This window comes from Coregonus lavaretus, assembly GCF_964263955.1.
Source record: "Coregonus lavaretus genome assembly, contig: HAP1_SCAFFOLD_1740, whole genome shotgun sequence".
NCBI classification, from domain to species: Eukaryota; Metazoa; Chordata; class Actinopteri; order Salmoniformes; family Salmonidae; genus Coregonus; species Coregonus lavaretus.
The window spans coordinates 1-27,042 of NW_028157553.1; the positions used below are offsets into that span (position 1 = coordinate 1).

The 27,042-nt window shown below is 45.5% G+C and overlaps 1 protein-coding gene and 1 pseudogene across 2 annotated transcripts; one reads left to right on the forward strand and one right to left on the reverse strand.

The window, feature by feature from the left end:
* The first annotated feature begins 283 nt into the window (after positions 1-283).
* Positions 284-22,520, forward strand: LOC311125274 (focal adhesion kinase 1-like; annotated as a pseudogene). Its single transcript has 18 exons — positions 284-433; positions 1,860-1,957; positions 2,166-2,250; positions 2,794-2,894; positions 3,512-3,627; positions 3,793-3,893; positions 4,337-4,426; positions 4,595-4,799; positions 7,374-7,487; positions 8,674-8,759; positions 9,643-9,781; positions 9,955-10,086; positions 15,597-15,659; positions 16,440-16,485; positions 16,691-16,794; positions 20,092-20,247; positions 20,587-20,667; positions 20,827-22,520. The product of its transcript is annotated as a focal adhesion kinase 1-like (transcript).
* A 171-nt stretch (positions 22,521-22,691) lies between these two features.
* On the reverse strand, positions 22,692-26,724 carry LOC311125273 (large ribosomal subunit protein P1-like). The gene is made up of 4 exons (XM_084199321.1): positions 26,509-26,724; positions 25,799-25,873; positions 25,242-25,344; positions 22,692-22,814 (listed from the first exon to the last, which is right to left on the reverse strand). Exons 1-4 carry the CDS (start codon positions 26,578-26,580, stop codon positions 22,729-22,731), a joined length of 336 nt encoding a protein of 111 aa, XP_084055447.1. The 5' UTR covers positions 26,581-26,724; the 3' UTR covers positions 22,692-22,728.
* Between the last annotated feature and the right edge of the window lie 318 nt (positions 26,725-27,042).

A 27,042-nucleotide genomic window follows, 5' to 3' on the forward strand; every position in this document is an offset into this window, starting at 1 on the left:
ACTGGGTCTATACCCAAGAAATAGTTTTGAGTCCCAAATGGCACCCTATTCCCTGTTTAGTACACTACTTCTGACCAGGGCCAATAGGAATTAGAATAGGGTGCCATCTGAGGCAGCCTTAGATAACAACACATTATCCATTTATAGATGATCAAGTTTTGACATACAAAAGCTTCAACATGTGTAAGGAGATATCTAATGTAACACGTGTAGCTTTCTAGCACATATTCTTGTTCTACAGGATAACCTGTTTTTCCCCATTGACACCTAGCTTTGTGCACTCAGAAGTTGGTTATTTTAAAGCCACATAACATCTATTCCCCTTCGTCTTACTTTCTTCTGTGTGTGTTTGTCCTGTTCTGTTGCGAATGGTTTCTAAAAGCCACCTCTCTTTATCCTAACCGCCCAGCAGTGAGCTATGGAGTAGACGAAGGTAACGCTGCCTCTCTCGATCTGTTTGTCTCTCTGTTTTTTATGTCTGTAATTGTTCTTGTGTACTGTACTAGAACGGCTCATTCAACTCTTCTACTGGAGGTATTTCATAAGTTTAGTAACCTACTGGTCATCTTAAAATCAATTCAATTCCCTCTAAAATCAAAGTTTGCCAGACTTTTCAGATTCATCCATACGCCTCCATCCCAAATGGATAGGAATTGTTTCATTTCATCAGCTTAGAGGGAACTGGTATTTTTCAATCCATTCAAACCCTTGAAAAACGTTGAATTTGAAGTGAACTATCACTTTAATACTGTTTGCTGAACCCAAGTAAAATATCTCGCTAGCTGTGAGATGAAGCAATCTCATCCATTCAGTACCAGAGTTGAAAGCGTCTTCAATAGTGATTGTTCAATTGGCTTATTTATTTATTTTTCATGTTGATGTGTTTCTTCCTTGGTTTTTCTTTAATTTCACCATTGCTTGAATGTTTTGTTGTGATATTCCATTTATAATTTTTTTGTTATGTGTCTGTCTGAAGAGAAATTGTGCATTCATCTTAATTGGATAAGAGGGTCTGGTAAATTACTAAAATGGATACAGTCCATCAAACCAAAGTGGTAGCCTGTTGTAATTTCAAATGCACAGGGAGGAACCAAATATATTGAGGACTATGTCTGTTGACATCACCACAGCCTGATCATTTTCTGTTGCAGTGTGTATGTCATTGCCTGGTGGTGGGTGTGAATTGCCTTATACAGATATATACAGTATTTCATACAGTATTACCGTCTACTGCAGTGAAAATACAGCCAAGGCTTCTTGCTGTTATTATTAACAACCAAAAAAGGCCTCATCAACACACACACACACAGATCATCTTATTGGTGAGTCATTTTCCCTGTAAGAGTCAGTGTAACTAACAGGAGTTATCTCTCCCTCCCCAGCCAGGGACTATGAGAGTCAGTGTAACTAACAGGAGTTATCTCTCCCTCCCCAGCCAGGGACTATGAGAGTCAGTGTAACTAACAGGAGTTATCTCTCCCTCCCCAGCCAGGGACTATGAGAGTCAGTGTAACTAACAGGAGTTATCTCTCCCTCCCCAGCCAGGGACTATAAGAGTCAGTGTAACTAACAGGAGTTATCTCTCCCTCCCCAGCCAGGGACTATAAGAGTCAGTGTAACTAACAGGAGTTATCTATCCCTCCCCAGCCAGGGACTATGAGAGTCAGTGTAACTAACAGGAGTTATCTATCCCTCCCCAGCCAGGGACTATAAGAGTCAGTGTAACTAACAGGAGTTATCTATCCCTCCCCAGCCAGGGACTATGAGAGTCAGTGTAACTAACAGGAGTTATCTCTCCCTCCCCAGCCAGGGACTATGAGAGTCAGTGGAACTAACAGGAGTTATCTCTCCCTCCCCAGCCAGGGACTATGAGATCCAGAGAGACAGGATAGAGCTGGGACGCTGCATCGGAGAGGGACAGTTTGGAGACGTCCACCAGGGAGTCTACAACAGCCCGGTAAATAGTACTGCAACTGTCTGGCTAAATGCAGCCAAAGCATCTCCCCTATCACCCTCAGTCCTCACGTGTTCCTTTCAATTCTGTTTAGGTTACTGTCTACCTAAACACATCTGGCCTCTTATTTATGGTCAAAATTGTCATGATATTGTCCACTACCAGTAATGCACACAAACTAATCCAATATTTTCTCAAATTTCTCTTACAGGAGAATCCCACTCTAAACGTGGCCATTAAAACATGCAAGAACTGCACGTCGGACAGCGTGCGCGAGAAGTTCCTTCAGGAAGCACGTGAGTGTGCTCAGATGTTGTGCTGCGTCACTGTAATGGGCCTGATGATGACTGCAGCTGCTGCTGGTTGCCATGTACACACACACGCTGCCTGATGGTAGTCTCAGGTTGCTTTGCTCATTGGGTTTACACGGTTCACAGACTGTTGAGGGAGTGCACTAAGTAGAGAATAGGATGCCATTTGACTGTACCGTTCGTTACCCCCTGTATATAGCCTCGCTACTGTTATTTTACTGTTATTTTACTGCTTTTATTTTGTACTTATCTATTGTTTACTTAACACTTATTTTTCTTAAAACTGCATTGTTGGTTAAGGGCTTGTAAGTAAGCATTTCACTGTAAGGTGACCTGTTGTATTCGGCGCATGTGACAAATAACATTTTATTTTATTTTATTTGGGACTCAACTATTGACAGTGTTTGAACAGAGGCGTTTGAGCCCCCATGTGTTAGACCTATCCCAGGGAGCCTTTTCTCTCTTTTCTCTTTAGTTCTAAACTGTTCTGTGAAATCCTCACACCCCATTGATGTGTGTGTTCCTCAGTGACCATGCGTCAGTTCGACCACCCCCACATAGTGAAGCTAATCGGTGTGATCACAGAAAACCCAGTGTGGATCATCATGGAGCTGTGCACGATGGGAGAGGTGAGGCGACCTGGAGGTTAGGTTGGCACTGAGCCATTCAAACACAAAGTATGTTTGGATCAATACCTACAGTATGTATTGCAAAGGTGTTATTGGAGTTCTTGTCATTCTTGTAATAAATGGGAGAACACAGAACGCAAGAACACATTTGGAAACGGGGCCAAAGTGTCCTCTATCATTCCTGCTGTCATCCCTCTATCTCTGTCAAAACACTCTATCATTCCTGCTGTCATCCCTCTATCTCTGTCAAAACACTATAATTCCTGCTGTCATCCCTCTATCTCTGTCAAAACACTATAATTCCTGCTGCCATCCCTCTATCTCTGTCAAAACACTATAATTCCTGCTGCCATCCCTCTATCTCTGTCAAAACACTATCATTCCTACTGTCATCCCTCTATCTCTGTCAAAACACTATCATTCCTGCTGTCATCCCTATATTTCTGTCAAAACACTATCATTCCTGCTGTCATCCCTCTATCTCTGTCAAAACACTATCATTCCTGCTGTCATCCCTCTATCTCTGTCAAAACACTATCATTCCTGCTGTCATCCCTCTACCACTGTCATAACAAAGAGGATATCTTGTATCTTATCGATGTTTTCATCTCTTCCAGTTGAGGTCCTTTTTACAAGTAAGGAAGTACAACCTGGACCTGTCAACGTTGATCCTGTTCTCCCACCAGCTCAGCACAGCCTTGGCCTACCTGGAGAGCAAACGCTTTGTTCATAGGTAAGACCATGACCCACTTTAACAGCCGTTATTTAGGTTTACAGAGACAATATAAAATGACGTTTTTGACACTTTCTAATATATTTTTTGGTGCCAGGCTGTCAAAATCCTCAGGTTTTCCAGGATTCCTACTCATTGTGTATATGTATGCGTGTATCTCCTCAGGGACATTGCTGCCAGGAATGTGCTAGTGTCTTCCACAGACTGTGTGATGCTGGGAGACTTTGGCCTCTCCCGCTACATGGAGGACAGCTCCTACTACAAAGGTACAAACCATAGAGAGAGATAGAGGATTCTAGTGCCTAAAAGCCTGTTTTAGCATGGGCAGTGCCATAATGGGTCAGATACAATGATGCAATGTCTATCTAAGTCTATGGTACAAATGTACGGGATTCCAGGCTGATATTTTACCACCATCTGGTGGTTGTGAAAGGTATTGCAGGCTGAAGTTTCCCCTTGGTACAAATCTAGGATCAGCTTCTCCTCCACCAATCCTAACCTTAACCATTAGTGTGGGAAATGCAAAACTGACCCAAGATCAGCGTCTAGGGGAAACTTCACCCTACTCCAAATGTTGATGCTTGTAAGCGCTTACAACTGATCAGACTAACACAACAACAACATGGAACAAAATAGGGTACATATGATGAAATCACTTGTAGATGAGTTGATGCATTTGACTGTCTCTATTGCTCAACTGGTTTTTCAGCTTCCAAAGGGAAACTGCCAATCAAATGGATGGCTCCAGAGTCCATCAACTTCAGACGCTTTACCTCAGCCAGCGATGTGTGGATGTTTGGTGAGTTTGGCAGCTACAAATAACGCTCATCTAGCGATCAACTCGTGTGTGTGTGTGTGTGTGTGTGTGTGTGCGTGTGTATGCGCGTGCGTCTGTATGTGTTTGTTTCTGTCTGTCTGTGGTGTTATATCTAGAGCCTGTCCTAACAGTCTTTCCCCTCCCCTCCAGGTGTGTGTATGTGGGAAATCCTCATGTACGGTATCAAGCCCTTCCAGGGGGTAAAGAACAATGATGTCATCGGGCGGATAGAGAACGGAGAGCGTCTGGCCATGCCCCACAACTGTCCCCCCACCCTTTACAGCCTGATGACCAAGTGCTGGGCCTACGACCCCAGCAAGAGACCCCGCTTCACAGAGCTCAAAACCCAGCTCAGGTCAGTAACCCTGAGGGGAGAAGTTCAGGTCATGCCAGTGTTCTTTTACATACGTTTTCCCTCCTTTATAACTCTGGAAGAATGATGTTCAACATTGCTACTCAAGAGGTCACTGTTTCATGTATTAAAGTATAGGACACTTCAGTAAAGTTTGGAAACAGTGTGGTCTCAGCTACTTAAGTTGTAGTCCACATAAGAGGCAACAGGTTGATGCCATATTCCCAATAGAGACTATCAATTATCAGCACACAATGCACTTCAATGGTCTATCTATATCAGTCAAATCCATGGTAGCTGGATAAAGTGTGATGTATGTAGTATATATTTTAGTCTAACTGAAGCAAAGCCACAGGAGATGGTGTGTGTGGGTAAATTACTGTGGGTAGTCCTCGACTGCGTCCCAAATGGCACCCTATTCCCTATATAGCGCACTACTTTTGACCGGAGCCCTATGGTCCCATTTGGGATGCAGCCCTTGTGTGGTGGATTTATTGCCTACGCATCCCATGGGCCATTTGCCTTAGTAGGTAAAAATGTCTGTCTGTCCATAGATAAAGCCCTAAAGGATGTGAGCCACTCTCTTTCCTGTTAACTTTAGACTCACTGAACTGTGACTCATGTGTCCCTACTAGATAATAGTTCCCATGCCATTGGACCCATATTCAGCACAGTCCCCACAGCCCTATGTTGAGCAGTGGGTATGTTTTGGGAGAGACAGAGGTAGAGGACTATGTGGTTGGTTGTCTGTAGGGAAAGGGGATACCTAGTCAGTAGCACAACAGAATGCATTCAACCGAAATGTGTCTTCCGCATTTAACTCAACCCCTCTGAATCAGAGAGGTGCAGTGGGATGCCTTAATCCACGGCGCCTGGGGAGCAGTTGTTGGGGTTTAAATGCCTTTGCTCAAGGGCAGAACGGCAGATTTTTCCACCTTGCCGGCTCAGGGATTCGATATCAGCAGCCTTTCGGTTACTGGCCCAACGCTCTTAAACCGCTAAGCTACCAGTATCCAAAGTCTTTGCTGTGTTTGGGTGATAGTTACCCTGTCACTGGATTTATTGCACTGTACGAAGAAGGGTCTGACGTGTGTGTGCAGGTTGTGTGTGTGTGCGCGTGTGTGTGCTGGTTGCGTGTGTGCTGGTTGCGTGTGTGTGTGCGTGTGTGCTGGTTGCGTCTGTGCTGGTTGCGTGTGTGTGTGCGTCTGTGTGAGCCATCATGAGTGTGACTGTTCATGCTCCATTTTGAGCTCTTGGGTACAGTGTGTGAACAGCCCATTGTCTCTAGTCTAGCCCATAGTAACGCACAGCCCTTAGATCCATAATGCACCGGGAGAGAAAGGAAACACAGGGCAGCAGAGATTCCAGTGAGCACCCGTCAAGGCTCCTGGGATACCCACTTTGTCTGTTGCGGTTTTTGACCAATTAAGGGCCAAAGAGTAAGCTACACCAAGTTTTACTACCACTGTGAAGGCATTCATAGTGTGTCTTAAGGACAGCACTTCCTTACGATCGCCTCTCCTCTAGCCAAACCCTGGGACGCATTCATTAGGCACCAAACGGAAGAAAACTGAGTGAAACAGGGACAGACTACCTGAACTTGTCCAAAAAGAAACACTGTTTTTGCATTACGTTGTGAAACGTTTTGCTATGTTGTGCCGTAATGAATACGACCCTGATATTTAGTTCCACAGCGTCATACTTCCCAGTCAGTCCAGTCCAGTGGCGGCTGGCTGATAAGCTTTCTGGCCGGGGGCCAACCACAACAGGCTGTCCAAGGCAGAGGGAGGAAGGAGAGGGAAGCTAGTGGAGGTGGAGGGGTTGAGCTGGAGCTAGCTGGCTCTGATAAAGAGAGTTTAGCAAAACAGTACAGGATTTACCAGGCTGCTGCTAGACTCTCACACACCTCCGCTGCAGGCCTGGGGATGTGACCAGGGAGCTGATGGTTCATCTGTGTTCTGGTGTGTTTGGATGGGCTCTCAGAGGCATAAACCTTGGGGGATGAGCGTTTTCCCTGTAAGCTAAATTGGATGTAGGATCGAATGATGGATGATCGGATGATGACATTAATGGATTCATGGATGGATTTGGGAACCTGGCAACGGATACAGATAATCAATTTGCCCAACAAACAAACAAAATCACATCTGCAATGCAGCTCGTCTGTGATAGGAACATGATTGTATTTCAGGCTACAGTAATTTAGATGATTTTGTTGAAATGTTCAGTCTTTTTTATAAATGTTAAGTGTGCTAAACTGTTGTGTGTGTGTGTTCCCTGTAGTTAGCTGTGTATGCTAACCTGTTGTGTGTGTGTGTGTTCCCTGCAGTTAGCTGTGTATGCTAACCTGTTTGTTGTGTGTATGTGTGTTCCCTGCAGTTAGCTGTGTATGCTAACCTGTTGTGTGTGTGTGTGTGTGTTCCCTGCAGTTAGCTGTGTATGCTAACCTGTTGTGTGTGTGTGTGTGTTCCCTGCAGTTAGCTGTGTATGCTAACCTGTTGTGTGTATGTGTGTTCCCTGCAGTTAGCTGTGTATGCTAACCTGTTTGTTGTGTGTGTGTATGTGTGTTCCCTGCAGTACTATCCTAGAGGAGGAGAAGGCCCAGCAGGAGGAGAGACTAAGGATGGAGATGAGACGTCAGGTCACTGTGTCCTGGGACTCAGGGGGCTCCGACGAAGCCCCCCCCCTAAAGTAAGAACCCTCTCTAAACCTAATCCCCCCATAGTAAGAAACCTCCACAACCCTAACCCCAGCTAAAGTAAGTACCCTCCTGACCCTAACCCTACCCCCCTAAAGTAAGAGCCCTCCCTAACCCTAACCCCCCCTAAAGTAAGAACCCTCCCTAACCCTAACCCCCCAAAGTAAGAACCCTCCCTAACCCTAACCCCCCTAAAGTAAGAACACTCCCTAACCCAACCCCCCCTAACGTAAGAGCCCTCCTACCCCCCCTAAAGTAAGAACCCTCCCTAACCCTAACCCCCCCTAAAGTAAGAACCCTCCCTAACCCTAACCCCCCAAAGTAAGAACCATCCCTAACCCTAACCCCCCCCTAAAGTAAGAACCCTCCTAACCCCAACCCCCCCTAACGTAAGAGCCCTCCCTACCCCCCCCCTAAAGTAAGAACCCTCCCTAACTCTAACTCCCCCTAAAGTAAGAACCCTCCCTAACCCTAACTCCCCCTAAAGTAAGAACCCTCCCTAACCCTAACCCCCCCTAAAGTAAGAACCCTCCCTAACCCTAACCCCTCCCCCTAAAGTAAGAACCCCTCCCTAACCCTAACTCCCTCCCCCTAAAGTAAGAGCCCTCCCTAACCCCCCCTAAAGTAAGAGCCCTCCCCTAACCTCCCCTAAAGTAAGAACCCTCCCTAACCCTAACCCCCCCCCCCCAAAGTAAGAACCCTCCCTAACCCTAACCCCCCCCCCCCCCTAAAGTAAGAGCCCTCCCTAAACCCCCTAAAGTAAGAACCCTCCCTAACCCTAACCCCCCCCTAAAGTAAGAGCCCTCCCTAACCCCCCTAAAGTAAGAACCTAACCCCACTAAAGTAAGAACCCTCCCTAACCCCCACCTAAAGTAAGAGCCCTCCCTAACCCCCCACCCCTAAAGTAAGATCCCTCCCTTACCCTAACCCCCACCCCCCCCCCCCCCCCCCCACCTAAAATTAGAACCCTCCCTAACCCTACCCCTGCCCTAGGGGTATAATATGACATTTCTGAGATGTTTACCTTAGATATCTTTAGGCACAGATAGACTAAATTACTAATTTTAGGAACTAGTGCTCCCTGTCCGATAGATGGTGATCACACACTGCAGGAGGTCTAAATATCCAATGTGTTCTTCAGGCTACTTACAGTATGATCTCTCTCCCCTCCCTGTGCAGCCTAGCAGACCTGGTTACCCCAGCCTCGGTCTAGTGAAGGATTCTACCCCAGCCCTCAGCATGCTGGGCAGCTCAACCATTACCAGGTACTGTACTATACTACTGTACTGTTCTACTGTACTATACTTCTATACTACTGTACTATACTACTGTACTATACTAACACTTTTACCACAGCTACTGTGTATTACCTATAGAATTAGAAATGGGACGCCTAGTTTCCAAGTCTGTTCTATTTCTATGGTATTACCATTATATCATTTGTATTGATAATCAGGTACTGGCAATACTGGTTTAGTAAATGTGGTTTTGTTTCTACTTGCTAGTGGATTGATGCGTGAAGGCAGAGAAAGTGCTCAACTCTATGCTTTTGGGTAAAACTGTGAAAGGGTGCTTGAAGCCAAAAGTGAATTGATGGAGAGGTGCCCGGCTTCCCCCTTTCTGAATGCAGTGAGAACGAGAAATAATATCTTCCCAAACTAAGTTATTTTGCAGCACTTCAGCTGCCCATAAAACATAGCTGACAGCAGGCATTTCCTGTAGCGCTTAAGTCAACTGCTGGCATTGTTGACTTAAGGCAGATTCCATCTGCTGAAAAATCCACTCTCAAATTCTGTTGTTATCGCTTCGGGGTCTTTAAAAGGCATTTTGAGTATCAGTATGCATATTTAAAGTTTTTATTTTATGATCAGGTCAGTTATTATTAAGATGCTTATCAGCCAGTGCTAATGGTGACATGTCACATTCAGGCTCATACTTTTAGTCCCAGAGGTCTTTGTGTCTGGGGGTCAATAATTAGTTATTGCATTATACTGCAAGCGAAGTGTTTCCCTGTACCCTGAAATGCTAACTGGGGCCCAATGCTATATGATGAACAGCCTTGCCTCACAGACAAGGCTTTGGTATCATCATAATCCTCTCTCCAAACAAAATGGGCTTTTCACCTGTCGTCTGTCCTACCATATCCAGGTTGGGTACCCTGGCCCCTCACGGCATGCCTACTATGCCCAGTGGAGGTTACCCTTCCCAGGCCGGTGTCCTGGACCCCCATGAGCCCTGGAACCACCACCGGCCAGGGGACGTCCCCATGTGGTCCCCCAACATGGAGGTGAGAGATAGAGCTCCACCCAAATATATATGTAGACTCTTTTTACTATGTGCTTCTGCCAATTGTATACAGGGGGAATTCTGAATTTCATCAGCTATTGTCTGAGCTTGGTACATCTGTAGCAATCGCAGACATGGCTAAATACTAATGCAATATCTCCCTCCCTTTCTCAGGATGGAGGTGCGTTGGACATGCGTGGTCTGGGCCAGGCGCTGCCCCCCCACCTGATGGAGGAGAGGCTGATGATACAGCAGCAGCAGATGGAGGAGGACCAGCGCTGGTTGGAGCAGGAGGAGTGCTTCCTGGTAACGGACCATTATTCACCAACTACTTTCTCACACACACCATCCTGAGAGGGGGGAGAAGGAGAGAGAGAACGAGAGCAAGAGGGAGAGTAGGAGAGGTAGAGAGAGAGAGGGGGAGGGAGGGAGGGAGGGAGAGAGTAGGAGAGGTACAGTGCCTTGCAAAAGTATTCATACCCCTCTGCGTTTTTTCCTATTTTGTTGCATTACAACCTGTAATTTAAATAGATTTTTATTTGGATTTCATGTAATGGACATACACAAAATAGTCCAAATTGGGTAAAGTGAAATGAAAAAAATTACTTGTTTCAAAAAATTCTAAAAAGTAAATAACGGAAAAGTGGTGCGTGCATATGTATTCACCCACTTTGCTATGAGGCCCCTAAATAAGACCTGGTGCAACCAATTACCTTCAGAAGCCACATAATTAGTTAAATAAAGTCCACCTGTGTGCAAACTAAGTGTCACATGATCTCAGTATATATATACCCCTTCTGAAAGGCCCCAGAGTCTGCAACACCACTAAGTAAGGGGCACCACCAAGCAAGCGGCACCATGAAGACCAAGGAGCTATCCAAACAGGTCAGGGACAAAGTTGTGGAGGAGTACAGATCAGGGTTGGGTTATAAAAAAATATCAGAAACTTTGAACATCCCACGGAGCACCATTAAATCCATTATTAAAAAATGGAAAGAATATGTCACCACAACAAACCTGCCAAGAGAGGGCCGCCCACCAAAACTCACGGACCAGGCAAGGAGGGCATTAATCAGACAGGCAACAAAGAGACTAAAGATAACCCTGAAGGAGCTGCAAAGCTCCACAGCGGAGATTGGAGTATCTGTCCATAGTACCAACTTTAAGCCATACAATCCACAGAGCTGGGCTTTACGGAAGAGTGGCCAGAAAAAGACATTGCTTAAAGAAAAAAATAAGCAAACACGTTTGGTGTTCGCCAAAAGGCATGTGGGAGACTCCCCAAACATATGGAAGAAGGTACTCTGGTCAGATGAGACTAAAATTGAGCTTTTTGGCCATCAAGGAAAACGCTATGTCTGGCGCAAACCCAACACCTCTCATCACCCTGAGAACACCATCCCCACAGTGAAGCATGGTGGTGGCAGCATCATGCTGTGGGGATGTTTTTTCATGGGCTGGGACTGGGAAAACTGGTCAGAATTGAAGGAATGATGGATGGCGCTAAATACAGGGAAATTCTGGAGGGAAACCTGTTTCAGTCTTCCAGAGATTTGAGACTGGGACGGAGATTCACCTTCCAGCAGGACAATGACCCAAGGCATACTGCTAAAGCAACACTTGAGTGGTTTAAGGGGAAACATTTAAATGTCTTGGAATGGCCTAGTCAAAGTCAGACCTCAATCCAATTGAGAATCTGTGGTATTACTTAAAGATTGCTGTACACCAGCGGAACCCATCCAACTTGAAGGAGCTGGAGCAGTTTTGCCATGAAGAATGGTCAAAAATCCAGTGGCTAGATGTGCCAAGCTTATAGAGACATACCCCAAGAGACTTGCAGCTGTAATTGCTGCAAAAGGTGGCTCTATTGTATTGACTTTGGGGGGGTGAATAGTTATGCACGCTCAAGTTTTCTGTTTTTTTGTCTTATTTCTTGTTTGTTTCACAAGAAAAAATATTTTGCATCTTCAAAGTGGTAGGCATGTTGTGTAAATCAAATGATAAAAACCCTCAAAAAATCTATTTTAATTCCAGGTTGTAAGGCAACAAAATAGGAAAAATGCCAAGGGGGGTGAATACTTTCGCAAGCCACTGTAGAGAGGGAGGGAGGGAGGTAGAGAGGTAGAGAGGGAGGGAGGTAGAGAGGGAGGGAGGGAGGTAGAGAGAGGGAGGGAGGTAGAGAGAGGGAGGGAGGTAGAGAGAGGGAGAGGGAGGGAGAGAGAGAGCGAGAGGGAGGGAGGTAGAGAGGGAGGGAGGGAGGTAGAGAGGGAGGGAGGTAGAGAGAGAGAGGTAGAGAGAGAGAGGTAGAGAGAGAGAGGTAGAGAGAGAGAGGTAGAGAGAGAGAGGTAGAGAGAGAGAGGTAGAGAAGTAGAGAGAGAGAGGTAGAGAGAGAGGTAGAGAGAGAGAGAGAGAGGGAGGTAGAGAGAGAGGGAGGGAGGGAGGTAGAGAGAGGGAGGGAGGGAGGTAGAGAGAGAGGGAGGGAGGTAGAGAGAGAGGGAGGGAGGTAGAGAGAGAGGGGTAAAGAGGTAGAGAAGTAGAGAGAGAGAGGTAGAGAGGTAGAGAGAGAGGTAGAGAGGGAGGGAGGGAGGTGGAGAGAGAGAGAGAGAGGGAGGTAGAGAGAGAGGGAGGGAGGGAGGTAGAGAGGGAGGGAGGGAGGTAGAGAGAGAGGGAGGGAGGGAGGTAGAGAGAGAGGGAGGGAGGGAGGTAGAGAGAGAGGGAGGGAGGTAGAGAGAGAGGGAGGGAGGTAGAGAGAGAGGGAGGGAGGTAGAGAGAGAGGGAGGTAGAGAGAGAGGGAGAGAGGTAGAGAGAGAGCGGTAGAGAGGGCGAGGGAGGGAGAAAGAGAGAGAGAATGAGAGAGGGAGAGCAAGAAGGAGAAAGAGAGCGCGAGAGAGGGAGGGAGGGAGAGAGAGACTTGACGCTGGTTGGAGCAGGAAGATAGCTTCCTGGTAACAGACCCTTATTCACCCAGTACCTTCTTCCACCCTGCACTGGCTCTCTGTCTCGATCATGCTAAGAAACCAGCTAATATACTCTTAACCACACCTTTGTTTATTTGGTAGAGGTTTTACATTAGGAACAACACCTTTCATCCACTAAACCACACTAACTCCTTAACAGCAAGCATATGCTCTCTACATCATTCTACCACCATTGTCCATCACTTGATCCTTGTGACCAGGAAACATACTCTCTCTACCTAAGATGTAATGTCAATACTAAATGACTGTAAAGTAATTGCTATAGCTATCTATTCAACTGTTATCCAGTCAGTCTGCCCCAAAAGCATCATATCTGTATTCAGTCTGCCACTGACTGTTTAGTGGAGTAAACTTCTGGATTTGATTACATTGTCATGCTGGCTGGTGTTTTCTCGACCATTTCATCCTTCAGCCCCTCATCCCCCTTCTGGGTCGGTTTATTTACTTTTCTACGATCTGAGGAGATTCAGATCATTGTTGTTTTTATTCAGTGAATTAAGGCGGGAAGACAGACCTGTGACCACAGACTCACCTCCTGAGGGAAATGCATGGATCAGCCAGCAGCATTCTAGAACTCTCTCTCTCTCTCTCTCTCTCTCTCTCTCTCTCTCTCTCTCTCTCTCTCTCTCTCTCTCTCTCTCTCTCTCTCTCTCTCTCCCCCTACTCTCTCTCTCTCCTCTCTCTCTCACTCTTTGTGTGTGGGTAGAGCTAGACTGACTAGAGGAACTATGTGATGGTTAAAGATGACAGCAGTGCTGCCCTTCCTGCTCTTTACTTTATTTCTTATCTTTTTACTCTTCAATCATATGATTAATGTCCACAATAGGCCATCTACATTGTTTGAGCAATACATTTAAAAAGCCAGTCGTATAAATAATATGTTGATAAAGGATCACATTTGTGGACCTTGGAAATGTTTGTGTTGTTGTCACGTCTAACAAGACAATTGCACAGGACTTAAAATAGTTTTAAAGGGTGAGTTTAAAGGGATCTTTAACGGTAATGGTATTTGAGCAGCCAGCCACTGTGTTGACAGACAGTCCCTCCACACCCTTTGACAATCCCTCTCCCTCTCAGAAGGCTTTCCTTTGGAAATTCTGGAGGACTGCGTCTGTTTCTCCACAGCCCCGGCCAGCCAGAATAAGAGCTTTCATTAATGCTGCCGGTTTAATTTGGCCGGCAGATATTGTGGAAGATGAGTGGAAAACTCAGCCTGTGGTGGGTTCATGCTGTTTCTCAGTCATAAAGATCCTTTTGGCAGATCTGGCAGACGAACGGACGGCACTGACAGTCTTCCTTAGTATTTCCTTGGTGAAAGTTAAATGGCTACACTGTCTATCTGTATGGATGTGATTTGTGTGAAATATTTGGTTGTGATAACAGGTTCATATGATGCCTTTTCTATGTGTTCCTGTAAACAAATAAGGATTGAGAACTGAGAGAAAAAAAATGATAGAAAAAGAAAGTGGTGAGTGAGGGATAGGGAAGGAGGAAGTGGAGTTGGCTAGAGTGAGTTGGAGGGAGGGGGGAGGGGGGAGAGAGAAAAGGGGGTGGAGGGAGGGGGGGAGGGGGGAGAGAGAGGGGGGAGGGGAGGGAGGGGGGAGAGGGAGGGAGAGAGGGGAGAGAGGGGAGGGGAGGGGGGGGGGGGAGAGGGGAGAGAGGGGAGGGGAGGGGGGGGGGGAGAGAGGGGAGGGAGAGAGCGAGGGGAGAGAGCGAGGCAAGGGAGGGAGAGAGGGAGGGGAGAGAGCGAGGCAAGGGAGGGAGAGAGGGAGGGGAGAGAGCGAGGCAAGGGAGGGAGAGAGGGAGGAGAGAGAGCGAGGCAGGGGAGGGAGAGAGAGGAGTCAGTGTGAGCCACAGAGCAAAAGGAGTCTGCTGTGGGGAGAGGGGGAGAGAGGAGGAGGGCGAGAGGGAGGGGGAGAGAGAGATGGATCGAGAGAGAGAGAGAGGAGTCAGTGTGAGCCACAGGGCAAAATGAGTCTGCTGTGGGGAGAGGGGGAGAGAGGGAGGGGGAGAGAGAGAGAGTGAGGGACGGGAGGGAGAGAGAGAGGAGTCAGTGTGAGCCACAGAGCAAGAGGAGTCTGCTGTGGGATCAGTCTCTGCATGAACCCGTCAGGCACGTTTAAGCCTTCCTCCTCCAGCAGCAACAACAGAAAACTCTGGTTGTTTCTTGTCTCACTCTGCCGATGGGACCACCGCTCTCCACACAGCCACACTTCCACAGGCTCAGAGGATGCACCTTTTCAAGTCCTGCTTTGGAAAACCGGTACAGATCATGGCTGGGAAGGGGTGGTGGTCATCTTGGTGGCTTTCTGTGTGGATATTTTTTACTAGTGGTACTTGGCTGCCTAGAAGGTTGTTTAGACAAGATGCTGCTGAAACTCTTGAGGATTTCTTCTATGCAAATAGTTCTGTCACTGGACTACAGTGTCTGTGTTTCTGGGTATCTGTGTGGTTTGTCAGGGTTGCATAAATCTTGTTTAGCTTGAAACTGGATGGATGATTGGTTGATTTGGTATTGTTCGTTGGTAGCAGGCTCCGATCTTTGAGGTAGTCAAAGAAGAATGAGGGTAAGCACAGCAGGATAACAGAGCAGATTTAGTTTCGTATGGAATTGTGAGTTCTATTCTCTCATGGAACAAAACACGAAAGAGAATTCAACAGTAATTTCATCTTGTTATTTTGTAAGAAACAGAAACTCTATATTATTCTATTTCAAGACTACTGTAACGATGGTTTCACTGATAAATATAGTTGTTTAAATCTTTGAGGTTGTGGTTATAAAAGGGGGTCAGCTGTGGCTAGCTAGTTCTCTGACCCTCTGTTCTGTGTTCTCGTCAGAAGCCAGAATCCAGGAACTCGCGGGGCAGCATTGACCGGGAGGACTGCAGTCTCCAAGGGCCGGTGAGTTTCCCATGGCCCACCGCTTGTTTGGGTTCATACCCCCAGAGGGATGGAGCAGGACGCACACTGTCACACACACACACTCTCACACACACAAGCAGGAAATATTGTTTTTCAATAAACCAATTAATTTATTATGTTTTTCCATTTCAATCATAATACAAAATACAGTTTGTCTGAGTTTCATAGCGTAGACCTCAGTAGTGCACTGCATGTCGTGGCTAGCTAGACACAGTGCTTTATCTGAACCACCCCAGTCCCCCTACGCTGAAGTGTATAGGGTCTAGGGAGGTTGGGAACTATACTGTGGCTACAGCCAGGCGTTTCTCGTGCCATCCTCACTCTCTCTCTGCTGGATAATCTTTAAAAACAGGCGTCAGCTGTAGAGCCCCCACAAACCAACCAAACCCATTTACACAGTAATTACAGAACTCTACTGGGCTGAGTGGGTCTCTTCTCTAAGAAGAGGAAGCATCGGAATGCGAGGGGGAGAAGAAAACACCAGAGTGTGTTAAAATAAAGAGAGAAGAAGAGGGTTTTGGGGAGGAGCTGGAGAAATGTAGCTGGGTGAAACATGGATGTATTTGGCTGCGTGCCTCAGAAGGTCTGAGATATGTAATGCTGCTACCCACAGAGTGCCCACAATAACACACACAAACACACAGACTGGGCCATGGGAAGCCCTAATCCTGAGTGCTGTTGGAAAAGCACGTTCAGCCAGCCAGAAAAGTGACAATGTGCCTTTCTAATCACTGGTTTGTGTTTCTATTTTCCCCTCAGACAGGAAACCAACACATATACCAACCAGTGGGACTGGGGAAACCAGGTAAGACCATCATCAGCACAATCTGTCACATGTGAACTATCTATCTGCTGTGTGTTCTGATACTCACATATTGTTCACACATCACAAAGTGACAGTCCTCTGTCTCACACTCTTTCTCTCTCACACACACACACTCTCTCTCGCTCTCCACTCACTCTCACACACACAAACATTAACTATCTTCCCTCTCTCTCTCTCCTCTCAGAGCATGTGGCCCCTCCTAAGAAGCCTCCTCGTCCTGGAGCCCCCAGCCACCTAGGCAGTCTGGCCAGCCTCAACCCTGTAGATAGCTACAACGACGGGGTCAAGGTACAGCAACACATCACCAAGACAACACTGTCTTAATGTCTTACACCAGGGTCACCGTTACAGCAATACATCACCAAGACAACACTGTCTTAATGTCTTACACCAGGGTCACCGTTACAGCAACACATCACCAAAACAACACTGTCTTAATATCTTACACCAGGGTCACCGTTACAGCAACACATCACCAAGACAACACTGTCTTAATGTCTTACACCAGGGTCACCGTTACAGCAACACATCACCAAAACAACACTGTCTTAATGTCTTACACCAGGGTCACCGTTACAGCAACACATCACCAAGACAACACTGTCTTAATGTCTTACACCAGGGTCACCGTTACAGCAACACATCACCAAGACAACACTGTCTTAATGTCTTACACCAGGGTCAGCATTACACAAACCATAGCTTGGTTTAGCCTGGTCCTAGATTTGTTTGTGCTATCTTGCCAACTCCCATAGGAGGCCGTCTAGGAGTTGGCAAGACGGCACAAATAGATCTGGGACCAGGCTACATGACTCATACCTAGGAGTTGCAGGGCCTATAGTTTCTCCTGGTTAGGTCACATGGTCAGGGAAAAACTCTGAGCCTGAACCACCACCATGACGTTGTATGAGAAAGAGACCATTACTTCAATATTGAGACAATGCATGTGCTTTTTACTGCTATGAGTTGCTGCAGCTGTTTCAAGCATGCTTTCTATTTCTCACCTGGCCATCACAAGTTCCTTTTATAAGTTCTTACATAAAATATGTCCTCCCAGTTCATTCAGGAGCTGTGAGAACTTGAACCTATAGCCAGATTCAGAGCAGATGGGGATCTGGACGGAAAAGCTCTGAAAACATGTCAGTATTTCCCCTGGTTCACCAGGAGCCCAGGCGGGTAAAGTTGCTCCTAGTCAACAGAACAGAATGGGGCTCCTAGATCAGCTCAGCTCTGAAGCCCTCTCTCTCACTCGCTCTCCCTCTCGCTCGCTCTCTCTTTCGCTCTACCTCCTTCTCTCTCTCTTGCTCGCTCTCTCCCTCTCTCTCGCTCTCTCACTCACTCCCTCCCAGGTCTCAGACAGTACAGAGCAAGGCTAGCCCAACCCAAAGCCCATCTCTCTGACAGAGATAGTACTTAGAGACATGGACAGATGTAGAAATACACACTAAAGACACGTGGATACACACACTTACACAAGACACACATGCATACACTTATCTGCACTTAGAACACACTAGCATATACGCTTACATGTACAGTGCATTCGGAAAGTATTCAGACCCCTTGACTTTTCCCACATTTGGTTACGTTAAAGCCTTATTAAGTCAAGGGGTCTGAATACTTTCTGAATGCACTATACATACCCAGCATCATGCTTGTCCATGAGAATCTAAAATATACAATGACTGTCCCAAAAAATGGGGGGGGGGGGGGGGGGGGTGGTGGTTAGATGAAAATCATCCCACCCTGACCCCACCATCCACCCCTACACCGCCAGGGTCACAACCTTTCTGCCACACAGCCCCACCCAGACAGACGCTGCCAAGCTGGCCCAGAAAAAGCCCCACGGTAAACCACACTTTCTGGGCTTTTATTTTGGATCCTAGTTATGCAACAACCGTCCATTTCGAGAGAAGCCAGTGAAATGAAGACTGTTGGAACAGAGTGCTTTTTCTCTCTCATAACTTTCCAGGCAGACAGTTTGAAAGGAGACCCTTAGCGAGGCCTCTCTTCTTCTAGCTCTGAAAATAAAACCTAATTAAAACACTGAGGCTTGTAATACAGTGGAGTATAGAGAAGCCCAAGGAAAACACAGTCCTTCCTAACAAGACAGAATCCGGTGAAATCCAAAGCTCCCTTCTCACTGTCTTTTAATCATGATCCTGGATCAAATGCTAGATCAAAGGTTTTAGACTCACTACTCAGTTCGCCCAGCGAAAGCTAACGTTATGATGAACAATACAATACAGCAACTCCGAATACCATAGAGTTCAGGCATTTGGATATTTTTCTCAGTGCAACATCCAACTAGCACTCAGAACTTTATCACTCGAAACAGGAGATACTATCTGAACTTTTCAATTGCTAAGTGTTTTAAAACGGTGTGCCCTAATGAACACGACCCTATCTGCTTGTATTGTGTTGATGCATTGCATGCGTTGCCTTTTGCCTTCTGTTCTGCAGTGTTAATCCTTTCTCTCTCTTCTGTTTTCCCTGCATCCCCCTCTCCCTCCCGCTCGCCCTCCCTTGTTTTGCCTCTGCACCAACCTACTGTTGTTGCCCTTTAGCCCTGGAGGGTAAGAGCTCTGTGTTTGTCAGTTACTGTCTGACCACTAGGGAGCGCTCTAATAACACATTCTCTACCACTGTACAGGAGTCATCAAACCTTCTTAGCCGAGTGGATAGTGGCATTGGCCTTAAGATCAGTTTACTCTCCCTGAATCCTAACCGTAACCATTAGAGGGGGCAACACAAACTGGTCTTAGATCAGTGTCTAGAGGCGACTACTCCGGATGAGGCCACTTCATCCAGGCTCATGTTCTAAAACCAGTGAGGCTTAAACCCATAAACAAAGCAAATCATCCTAGTATTCAGTGGCAGTCATTTCAGTAATGACCAAATTACTGTATTGGCTCTTTTGTCAGTCATAGTACTAATGTCAAATCAATTAGTGGGAGTAATAATAAATATATGTAGGCCTCCATTGATGACTCTCTTCCCTGTGGTATGGTGTGATGCATGTTGGGCTGTGTAGTCATAGTTACCATCACTAACTGTAGTTTAGTAGATTATAGTACACCACAATCTGCCTCCTCTCTGGACCGTGGCATGCGTGTGTGTGTTTGTCTACTTGTCTGTTTTGGGTTGTCCAATTCATCACACGTCATTCACAACCATGTTCAGAGATTGAATGCTCTCATATTGTGAATCGAGCAACAGGAATTCTGGCAAATACTGTCATCTAGTGTTCACTTTGTAAACTACATGATTAATCTATAAATTGCTGGCGGCTAGTGGTTACAGAAACAAAACCATTTTAGCTTTACGCCACCTCGTGGTTCCAGTGAATAGGATAGATGGGACACTTCTGGTTGTGCACTCATCAAAAATCAAGTCAGACAAAATCACCTAGCTTATTTTCTCTAGAACACCGACACTCAATTGGGTCCCATTAGATCAGCATAATCACACATTTTATCATCATAGATTCACCGTAGAATCACTCAAATTATTTGAAGGAGATAGATTCACTTCCCTCACTATGTTGTATGTGGACCAACTCATCCTCATCTATGTGGTGTGTAGATCCAGCCTCAGGAGATCAGCCCTCCCCCCACGGCCAACTTGGACCGCTCCAACGACAAGGTGTATGAGAATGTGACGGGTCTGGTCAAGGCTGTTATAGAGATGTCCAGTAAGATCCAGCCAGCCCCTCCAGAGGAGTACGTCCCTATGGTCAAGGTAAGGCTATAATAATAATATATGCCATTTAGCAGACTCGTTCATCCAAAGTGACTTAGTCATTCGTGGATACATTTGTTACATAATGGTGGTCCCGGGAATCAAACCCACTGTCCTGCTTTTGCAAGCGCCATGCCCTACAAACTGAGCTAGAGAGGACATGAATGAACGATGAAGGACAAAGTTTATTGTTGAATCATCGTCATCGTGATTATTAATGTTGTATGTTGGTGATCATTCCTCAAGAGGATATTATTTCACCTGTCGAGGGACACTGATTTCTAAGCCATTGCATCTTTATTTTATATTAGTGATATCCTGGTTCTTTTTTTACCACAGGAGGTGGGACTAGCTTTGAGAACCCTATTGGCCACAGTGGACGAGACCATACCAGTGTTACCAGCAAGCACACACAGAGAGGTGATAACTCTTCATTACAAATCAAGATATTGCCTCTGACTGTTGTCCTATTGTGTCTGAGGACAAAATAAGTTATGTCTTGCCTCAAAAAACATCTAACACTGAAAGCCAGTTGTCTATTGTGTTTTCTTTAACTCCTGTCTTTCTCTTCATCTGCAGATTGAGATGGCCCAGAAGCTCTTGAACTCTGACCTGGCCGAGCTGATCAACAAGATGAAGCTGGCCCAGCAGTACGTCCTCACCAGCCTGCAGCAGGACTACAAGAAACAGATGCTGACGGCCGCACATGCCCTGGCAGTGGATGCCAAGAACCTGCTAGACGTCATCGACCAGGCCCGGCTCAAGATGATCCATGCCCAGTCCCGGGGATCACACTAGCCCCCTCCGGCTCCTAGCTCCCTGGGCATGGAAGACCTCCGAGGGGAGGGAGAGGGATATAACAGAGTGGAAGGGAGTCTGGTGCTGTGGAAATAGGGCTGGTTGGTTTCAGCTCCCATAGCAATCATAGACCGCACAATGTCACAAGTCAAGACTGCTCAGTTCACACCTCGATCAGAGCTCCTGATACTGCAGGACAGAGACAGTGGTCACTCGACCTGATCGCACCCTTCCATCCCCTTCCTAAAAACTTTTTATAGACTTCTGTTTTGTCTGTCGCTGCACTCCAGGATCCTTGGATGTTTTGAGATCAGTTACATACAAACTCTTGTTTTATTAGATTTGGCTGCGTCTCGTTTGTGCTAATGTTTTTTTTATCCAGAGATGAATTTCAGCTTACGTCAGACGTCTTCTTCTTCCAGGTGGCTAATAATTATCACAGATGTGGAAATATAATAAAAATCTAACTGGAACATCTGAACCATTGAAGAACTACAAGCTATCTATATATGGCAATGGTTAACATTGTGTTTCTGAGATCAATGGTTGGGATGTCTGTGTTAAACACTTACCTTCCCTGTCCTACAGTATCACAGCATATAATGCTCTTCCCAACACTCTCGACTAGAATTATATATTTTGGCATCCTCTTACATAGACTCAGGCACCTCTGGACAGTGAATAATAAAATATAAAAAAAATATTTCTTTATCAAACATGTCACATGCCACTTTTTAAGTTAACAGTAAATATACAAATCAATATATTTTTCTGCATTTCTGGGATTGAAATGTTACGAGGGGCTTATTTTTTGTCATAAGGGGGAGGCGCATTTAAATTCCAGTGAAGATGAACTATCATGTGCCAAATGATTTGAATCATCCAATAGTTTGGCAGTTCTATGGTAAAAAACACTGTCCCATTGCTAGCCATTCCCTTATCACTGAAACAGTTTTTGTATATTTAAACCAGGTGCTCTATTCAATCTGTATCAATAAAGCGTTAAGATTGCAGAATAGTAAAGGTATTTTCAGATTGAGCTGACATATGCAGTGTTTACTATGAATGCAGCCTGTGCTAACATTGACTTTAAATTTCAATTTAACGTCATTTAGCAGACACTTACCCAGAGCGACTTGCCAGCTGCCGCCCCAGTAACGCTGAACTTCCGCAATACGGATTGAATAGAGCCCCAAGTTAAACCTTTCTGCTTCTTTACCTGGGTCGTATTCAATAGGGCACACGTAGCAAAACATTCTGCAACGGAAAACAAGCTTATTCGACAACTTCAGGTAGTCCCGTTCGTCAAGTCTTTCATTTGACCCAGCTTTACAGATTCTGCCTCTCCAGACTGTTAGGCCTTAATGTCCCTACCATGTGTACAATCTCATCAAACCGCTCGTTTTGGGTATAACTTATTCTCAGGAAGAATAACCTGTACAGTTCCTTAAACTAATAAAATGTATCGTTCTGTCTTCAGAAGTGTTTGTTTTCCTTGTGTGCTGTAAAATGGGTGATATCGTGCCATACTTTCAGACAGGTGTAGACGACTTCAGGGTAACCCATTCCTCACAGGGGATTCAGTTTGGTACAATAAGTGCATCATGGGATTAAAGGTGCTCAAAGGAAACTACAAATATTGCCAGTTCAGTTTCTTTGATTTTATTTGTTACAAAAACCGGTTTAATCGAAAAGACCGAAGCCCATGTCGTCATCGGAACCCTCCTCGGACTCCTCCTTCTCCTCCTTCTTCTTCTCCTCCTCCTTGGCTGTAATGCAGGAAACAAGGTATGGCATCAGTACACGTACCAAGAAATATCCTTCAAGTTAAAACTGTAATTTAATTCACAAAAATGACCACTAAGCAGTTGACTTTACCATAATGTCTGATTTAGGCCAAGAAATGAGGTGTAATAAACCCATTAGACAAATTGGGCAAATAAAGGGAAAGGGATAAACACCAGTCACTGCTTGATGCCCTGAAAATCCGGACAGTGCTCTAGTGGAAACCATGCCACTATCTCCGGCCTTGCTGGCGCCAGAGATGTTTGAAACAGAGGTGGTCTGAATCCTTGTCGTGGGCGTAACAGGAAGTGATCACACATGGGAGTCAGTTTTTAAACCACTGATAGTAGTAAGCGCGGGCTCACATGGAGACCATGCTCAGGGTTCGCACATACAGTGGCAATTCAAATTCAAGTGCTTTTTCATGCACTAAAATTGAGTAGTGATGAGCAGAGTTCTGGGACATGCCTACTGGTGAACAAACATTTCCTATTCGCATTACTACATAATTCCAGCTTAATGACTTGTATTTTTATTGGGCATTTGGGAATCTACTACTTAATTGCTACGAAAAAGCGTCTTGCTTCCAACTTGCAGCTTTAGTGTCGGAAGAAGGGCAGGTGGGCTGTGTGAGAAAAACGGATTATGTGCACGAGCACAAATCACATATGTAACTTTAGTCCCGTCCAAATCTGCAATGTCAATTTTTACATGGCAGGAGTGTAACATTACAGAGTTTGACAGGTGCTGCACGCAGTTTGAGCAAGAAAACAAGTGCTGTGCATATATTTAATATGAATGGCCTAAACGTATAAAAAAAAATCTACTTTTATTTGTCACATGTTCCGAATATAACAGGTGTAGACCTTACAGTGAAATGCTTACTTACAAGCCCTTAACCAACAATGCAGTTCAAGAAAGAGCTAAGAAAATATTGACTAAATAAACTAAAGTTTAAAAATATATATAACAAAATAATAACGAGGCGATATACAGGGGGTACAGGTTAGTCGAGGTAATTTGTACATGTAGGTATAGTTAGCAGTCTTATGGCTTGGGGGTAGAAGCTGTTAAGGACTTGGCGCTCCGGTACCGCTTGCCATGCAGTAGCAGAGAGAACAGCCTATGACTTGGGTGACGGGAGTCGGACAATTTTTTGGGCCTTCCTCTGACACCGACTAGTATATAGGTCCTGGATGGCAGGAAGCTTGGCACCAGTGATATACTGGGCCGTACGCACTACGCTCTGTAACGCCTTACGGTCTGATGCCGAGCAGTTGCCATACCAGGCGATGAAGCAACCGGTCAGGATGCTCTCGATGGTGCAGCTTTATAACTTTTTGAGGATCTGGGGACCCATGCCAAATCTTTTCAGTCTCCTGAGGGGGAAAAGGTGTTATCGTGCCCTCTTCACGACTGTCTTGGTGTTTGGACCATGACAGTTTGTTGGTGATGTGGACACCAAGGAACTTTAAACTCTCGACCCGCTCCAATACAGCCCCGTCAATGTTAATGGGGGCCTGTTCGGCCTGCCTTTTCCTGTAGTCCACGATCAGCTCCTTTGTCTTACTCACATTGAGGGAGAGGTTGTTGTCCTGGCACCACACGGCCAGGTCTCTGACCTCCTCCCTATAGGCTCTCTCATCGTTGTCGGTGATCAGGCCTACCACTGTTGTGTTGTCAGCAAACTTAAATGATGGTGTTGGAATTGTGTTTGGCCACGCAGTCGTGGGTGAACAGGGAGTACAGGAGGGGACTAATCACGCACCCCTGAGGGGCCCCAGTGTTGAGGATCAGCGTGGCATGTGTTGTTGCCTACCCTTACCACCTTGGGGCGGCCCGTCAACAAAGCTACATTGTGTTAATGAATTGAAGTTAATCGCCAAATGCGTTGGTTTAATTAAATGTGCAAAAAAGGTACTGCGCCTAGGCCTATTTAATGAGACTTGGGCTCTAAATGTGGATCCCCGATTCCCCACTGAGCTTAACTTTTTGGAAATGGCAAGTTCACTTCCATCCATAACGCATCTCAAGTGCAGTGCGCTGTTCAGAAGCTCACAGCAGGATTGGGGGCATTTTCATGAGGGACGTCTAAAGTGGATCGCTAAAATAAAGATTATGATCACACTTCCTCAATTTAAATATTATGGGGACCCCTATACATTTGGCAACCAAGCACGAGTTATCAGTGTAGCTTATTATGGTCTAGACATTAATATATTCACACCTAGAATAAAAACCTCCAGGTTTCCGTCATGAGTAAACATATATTTTTTTAATGAATTACAAGGGGAGGTTTGGAAAAACTAAGGCTGTGAGAATCTCTCTGGAATAACGCACATGCTGGGGTAATAATTACATAACCAACGGCTCTAGTAATACTAGTCCCGTCCGAACAGGGCTTCTGTTACCTGGTGCTTCTGCAGCAGGGGCGGCGCCTCCAGCAGCAGGTGCAGCTCCTCCACCGGCACCCACGTTGCAGATCAGGCTGCCAATGTCCACGCTGGCCAGAGCCTGTAACACATACAGGAAGCAGGATAAGGTCAGACAATGTAGCCTTTACATATGAATGACTACCACATGTCAGAGCATCACCAAGAAAGAAACTAAGTGGCATCACCATTCGATAAAAAACTGTTCACACACACAACAGTAACCTAGTAGAAGGTCTTACACCATTGATATGAAGGAATATGTGGATGACACTGAAGGAATAAATGAGAAGCTCCAGAGGATGAAATGAAATTGTATTTGTCACATGCACCGAATACAACAGGTGTAGACCTTACAGTGAAATGCTTACTTACAAGCCCTTAACCAACAACACAGTTAAGACAAATAAGTGTTACATAAAAAATGGATAACTAAAAAATTTTAATGTAAAAAGCCGCAGCAGATTTCCCCAATTACAAAGGCATAACCCTGTTGTATGCGTGTAAGGTGCTGGAGAAAAGGGCTTCAGACTCACCTTGGAGAACAGACTAGGCCAGAAAGGCTCAATAGTCACATTGGCAGCCTTGATGAGAGCCATCAGTTTGTCTTCCTGCAAACACATGGGGAAAGATTAGAATACACATCACAGACCTCTACAAGCATGAAGACAAAACTACCATCAGGCTGGTGTTGTTTAGCCTTTATCAGGTCAGTAAACAAGTTTGCTGGTAAAAGCCAAAAGTGGGAAGAAACCCCAGCCAACGTTGGCTGCCTTCATCGCATTCACATGTGACCATTCACCAGCGTTAACATGCTAACGTTAGCGCCAAGAAGATATCAAGGTGTGGGCAAATAATGTGCCGAATAGTCAACGTTGGTTAGCTAGCAATTTTCCATAAACATAACTGACTAAGGCACCGGGGTTAGCTAGTTTGCGTGCTAGATTAGCAATGGCTCCAGCAACAGCACATTGTTGACTAGACTAGAAGACTCCTGATGGCTGCGGAACCGGCTAGCTAACTCATGTTAGCTAACGTTAACTGATAGCATGTTAGCTAGCTAGTGACATTGACGGCTAGTAAGCTATCATTTTGGACAACTACCTGCAATTATGTAAAACTGGCGTACTATCACTTCGTATTCACTTAGACACTACAGATAAGAACCAGTCTTCCAAATATGCCTGGTTAGCTACAGAGGCCAGCCAAGGCACCATTTTAAGCGGATACTGTAAGCGGGACTTACTGTGACGGTGACTTCATCATCGTGGAGGATGAGGGCAGAGTAAATACAAGCGAGTTCAGATACAGATGCCATCTTTCTATGTAGATGTTATAGTTTTGGGGTCGGATGCCTAATTTTAGTGGTGCTAGTCGCCGGATTCAGGGCCTTAGCTTCAAGAGAAGAACCGAGCACCTTAGGCACGTTGACTTCCTACTTAGATTTTAGCGGAAAGGGAATGAGAAAGGGCGGGACATAAGTTTATATATTGTTAGACGTCATTTATATGGGAGGAGTCAATGCAAATCACTACCAGTTGTAGAGCAAACATAAAACCAGCTAACTTTATTTTTATTTTTATTTTTTACTTAAGATTCATCTTTGTTTATACACTTCACATAGGACCAAACCCATTTACCACAGTTATTTGACACAATACAAAACATTATCACAGCCAAAGCCGTATAAATACAAGAAATAGCTTTTATTACTGCACAACATTGTCACAGTAATTCAATATAAATACAAACAAGATATAACAATATATATGAGAGCTGT

Excerpts from the sequence above, each read along its gene's own strand:
- LOC311125273 (XM_084199321.1), bottom strand. The coding sequence starts at position 26,580 with ATGGCATCTGTATCTGAACTCGCTTGTATTTACTCTGCCCTCATCCTC. Across the intron at positions 25,874-26,508 it reads ATGATGAAGTCACCGTCACA|GAAGACAAACTGATGGCTCT; the intron begins GTAAGTCCCGCT and ends ATGTGTTTGCAG. Across the intron at positions 22,815-25,241 it reads CCCTGCTGCAGAAGCACCAG|CCAAGGAGGAGGAGAAGAAG; the intron begins GTAACAGAAGCC and ends CCTGCATTACAG.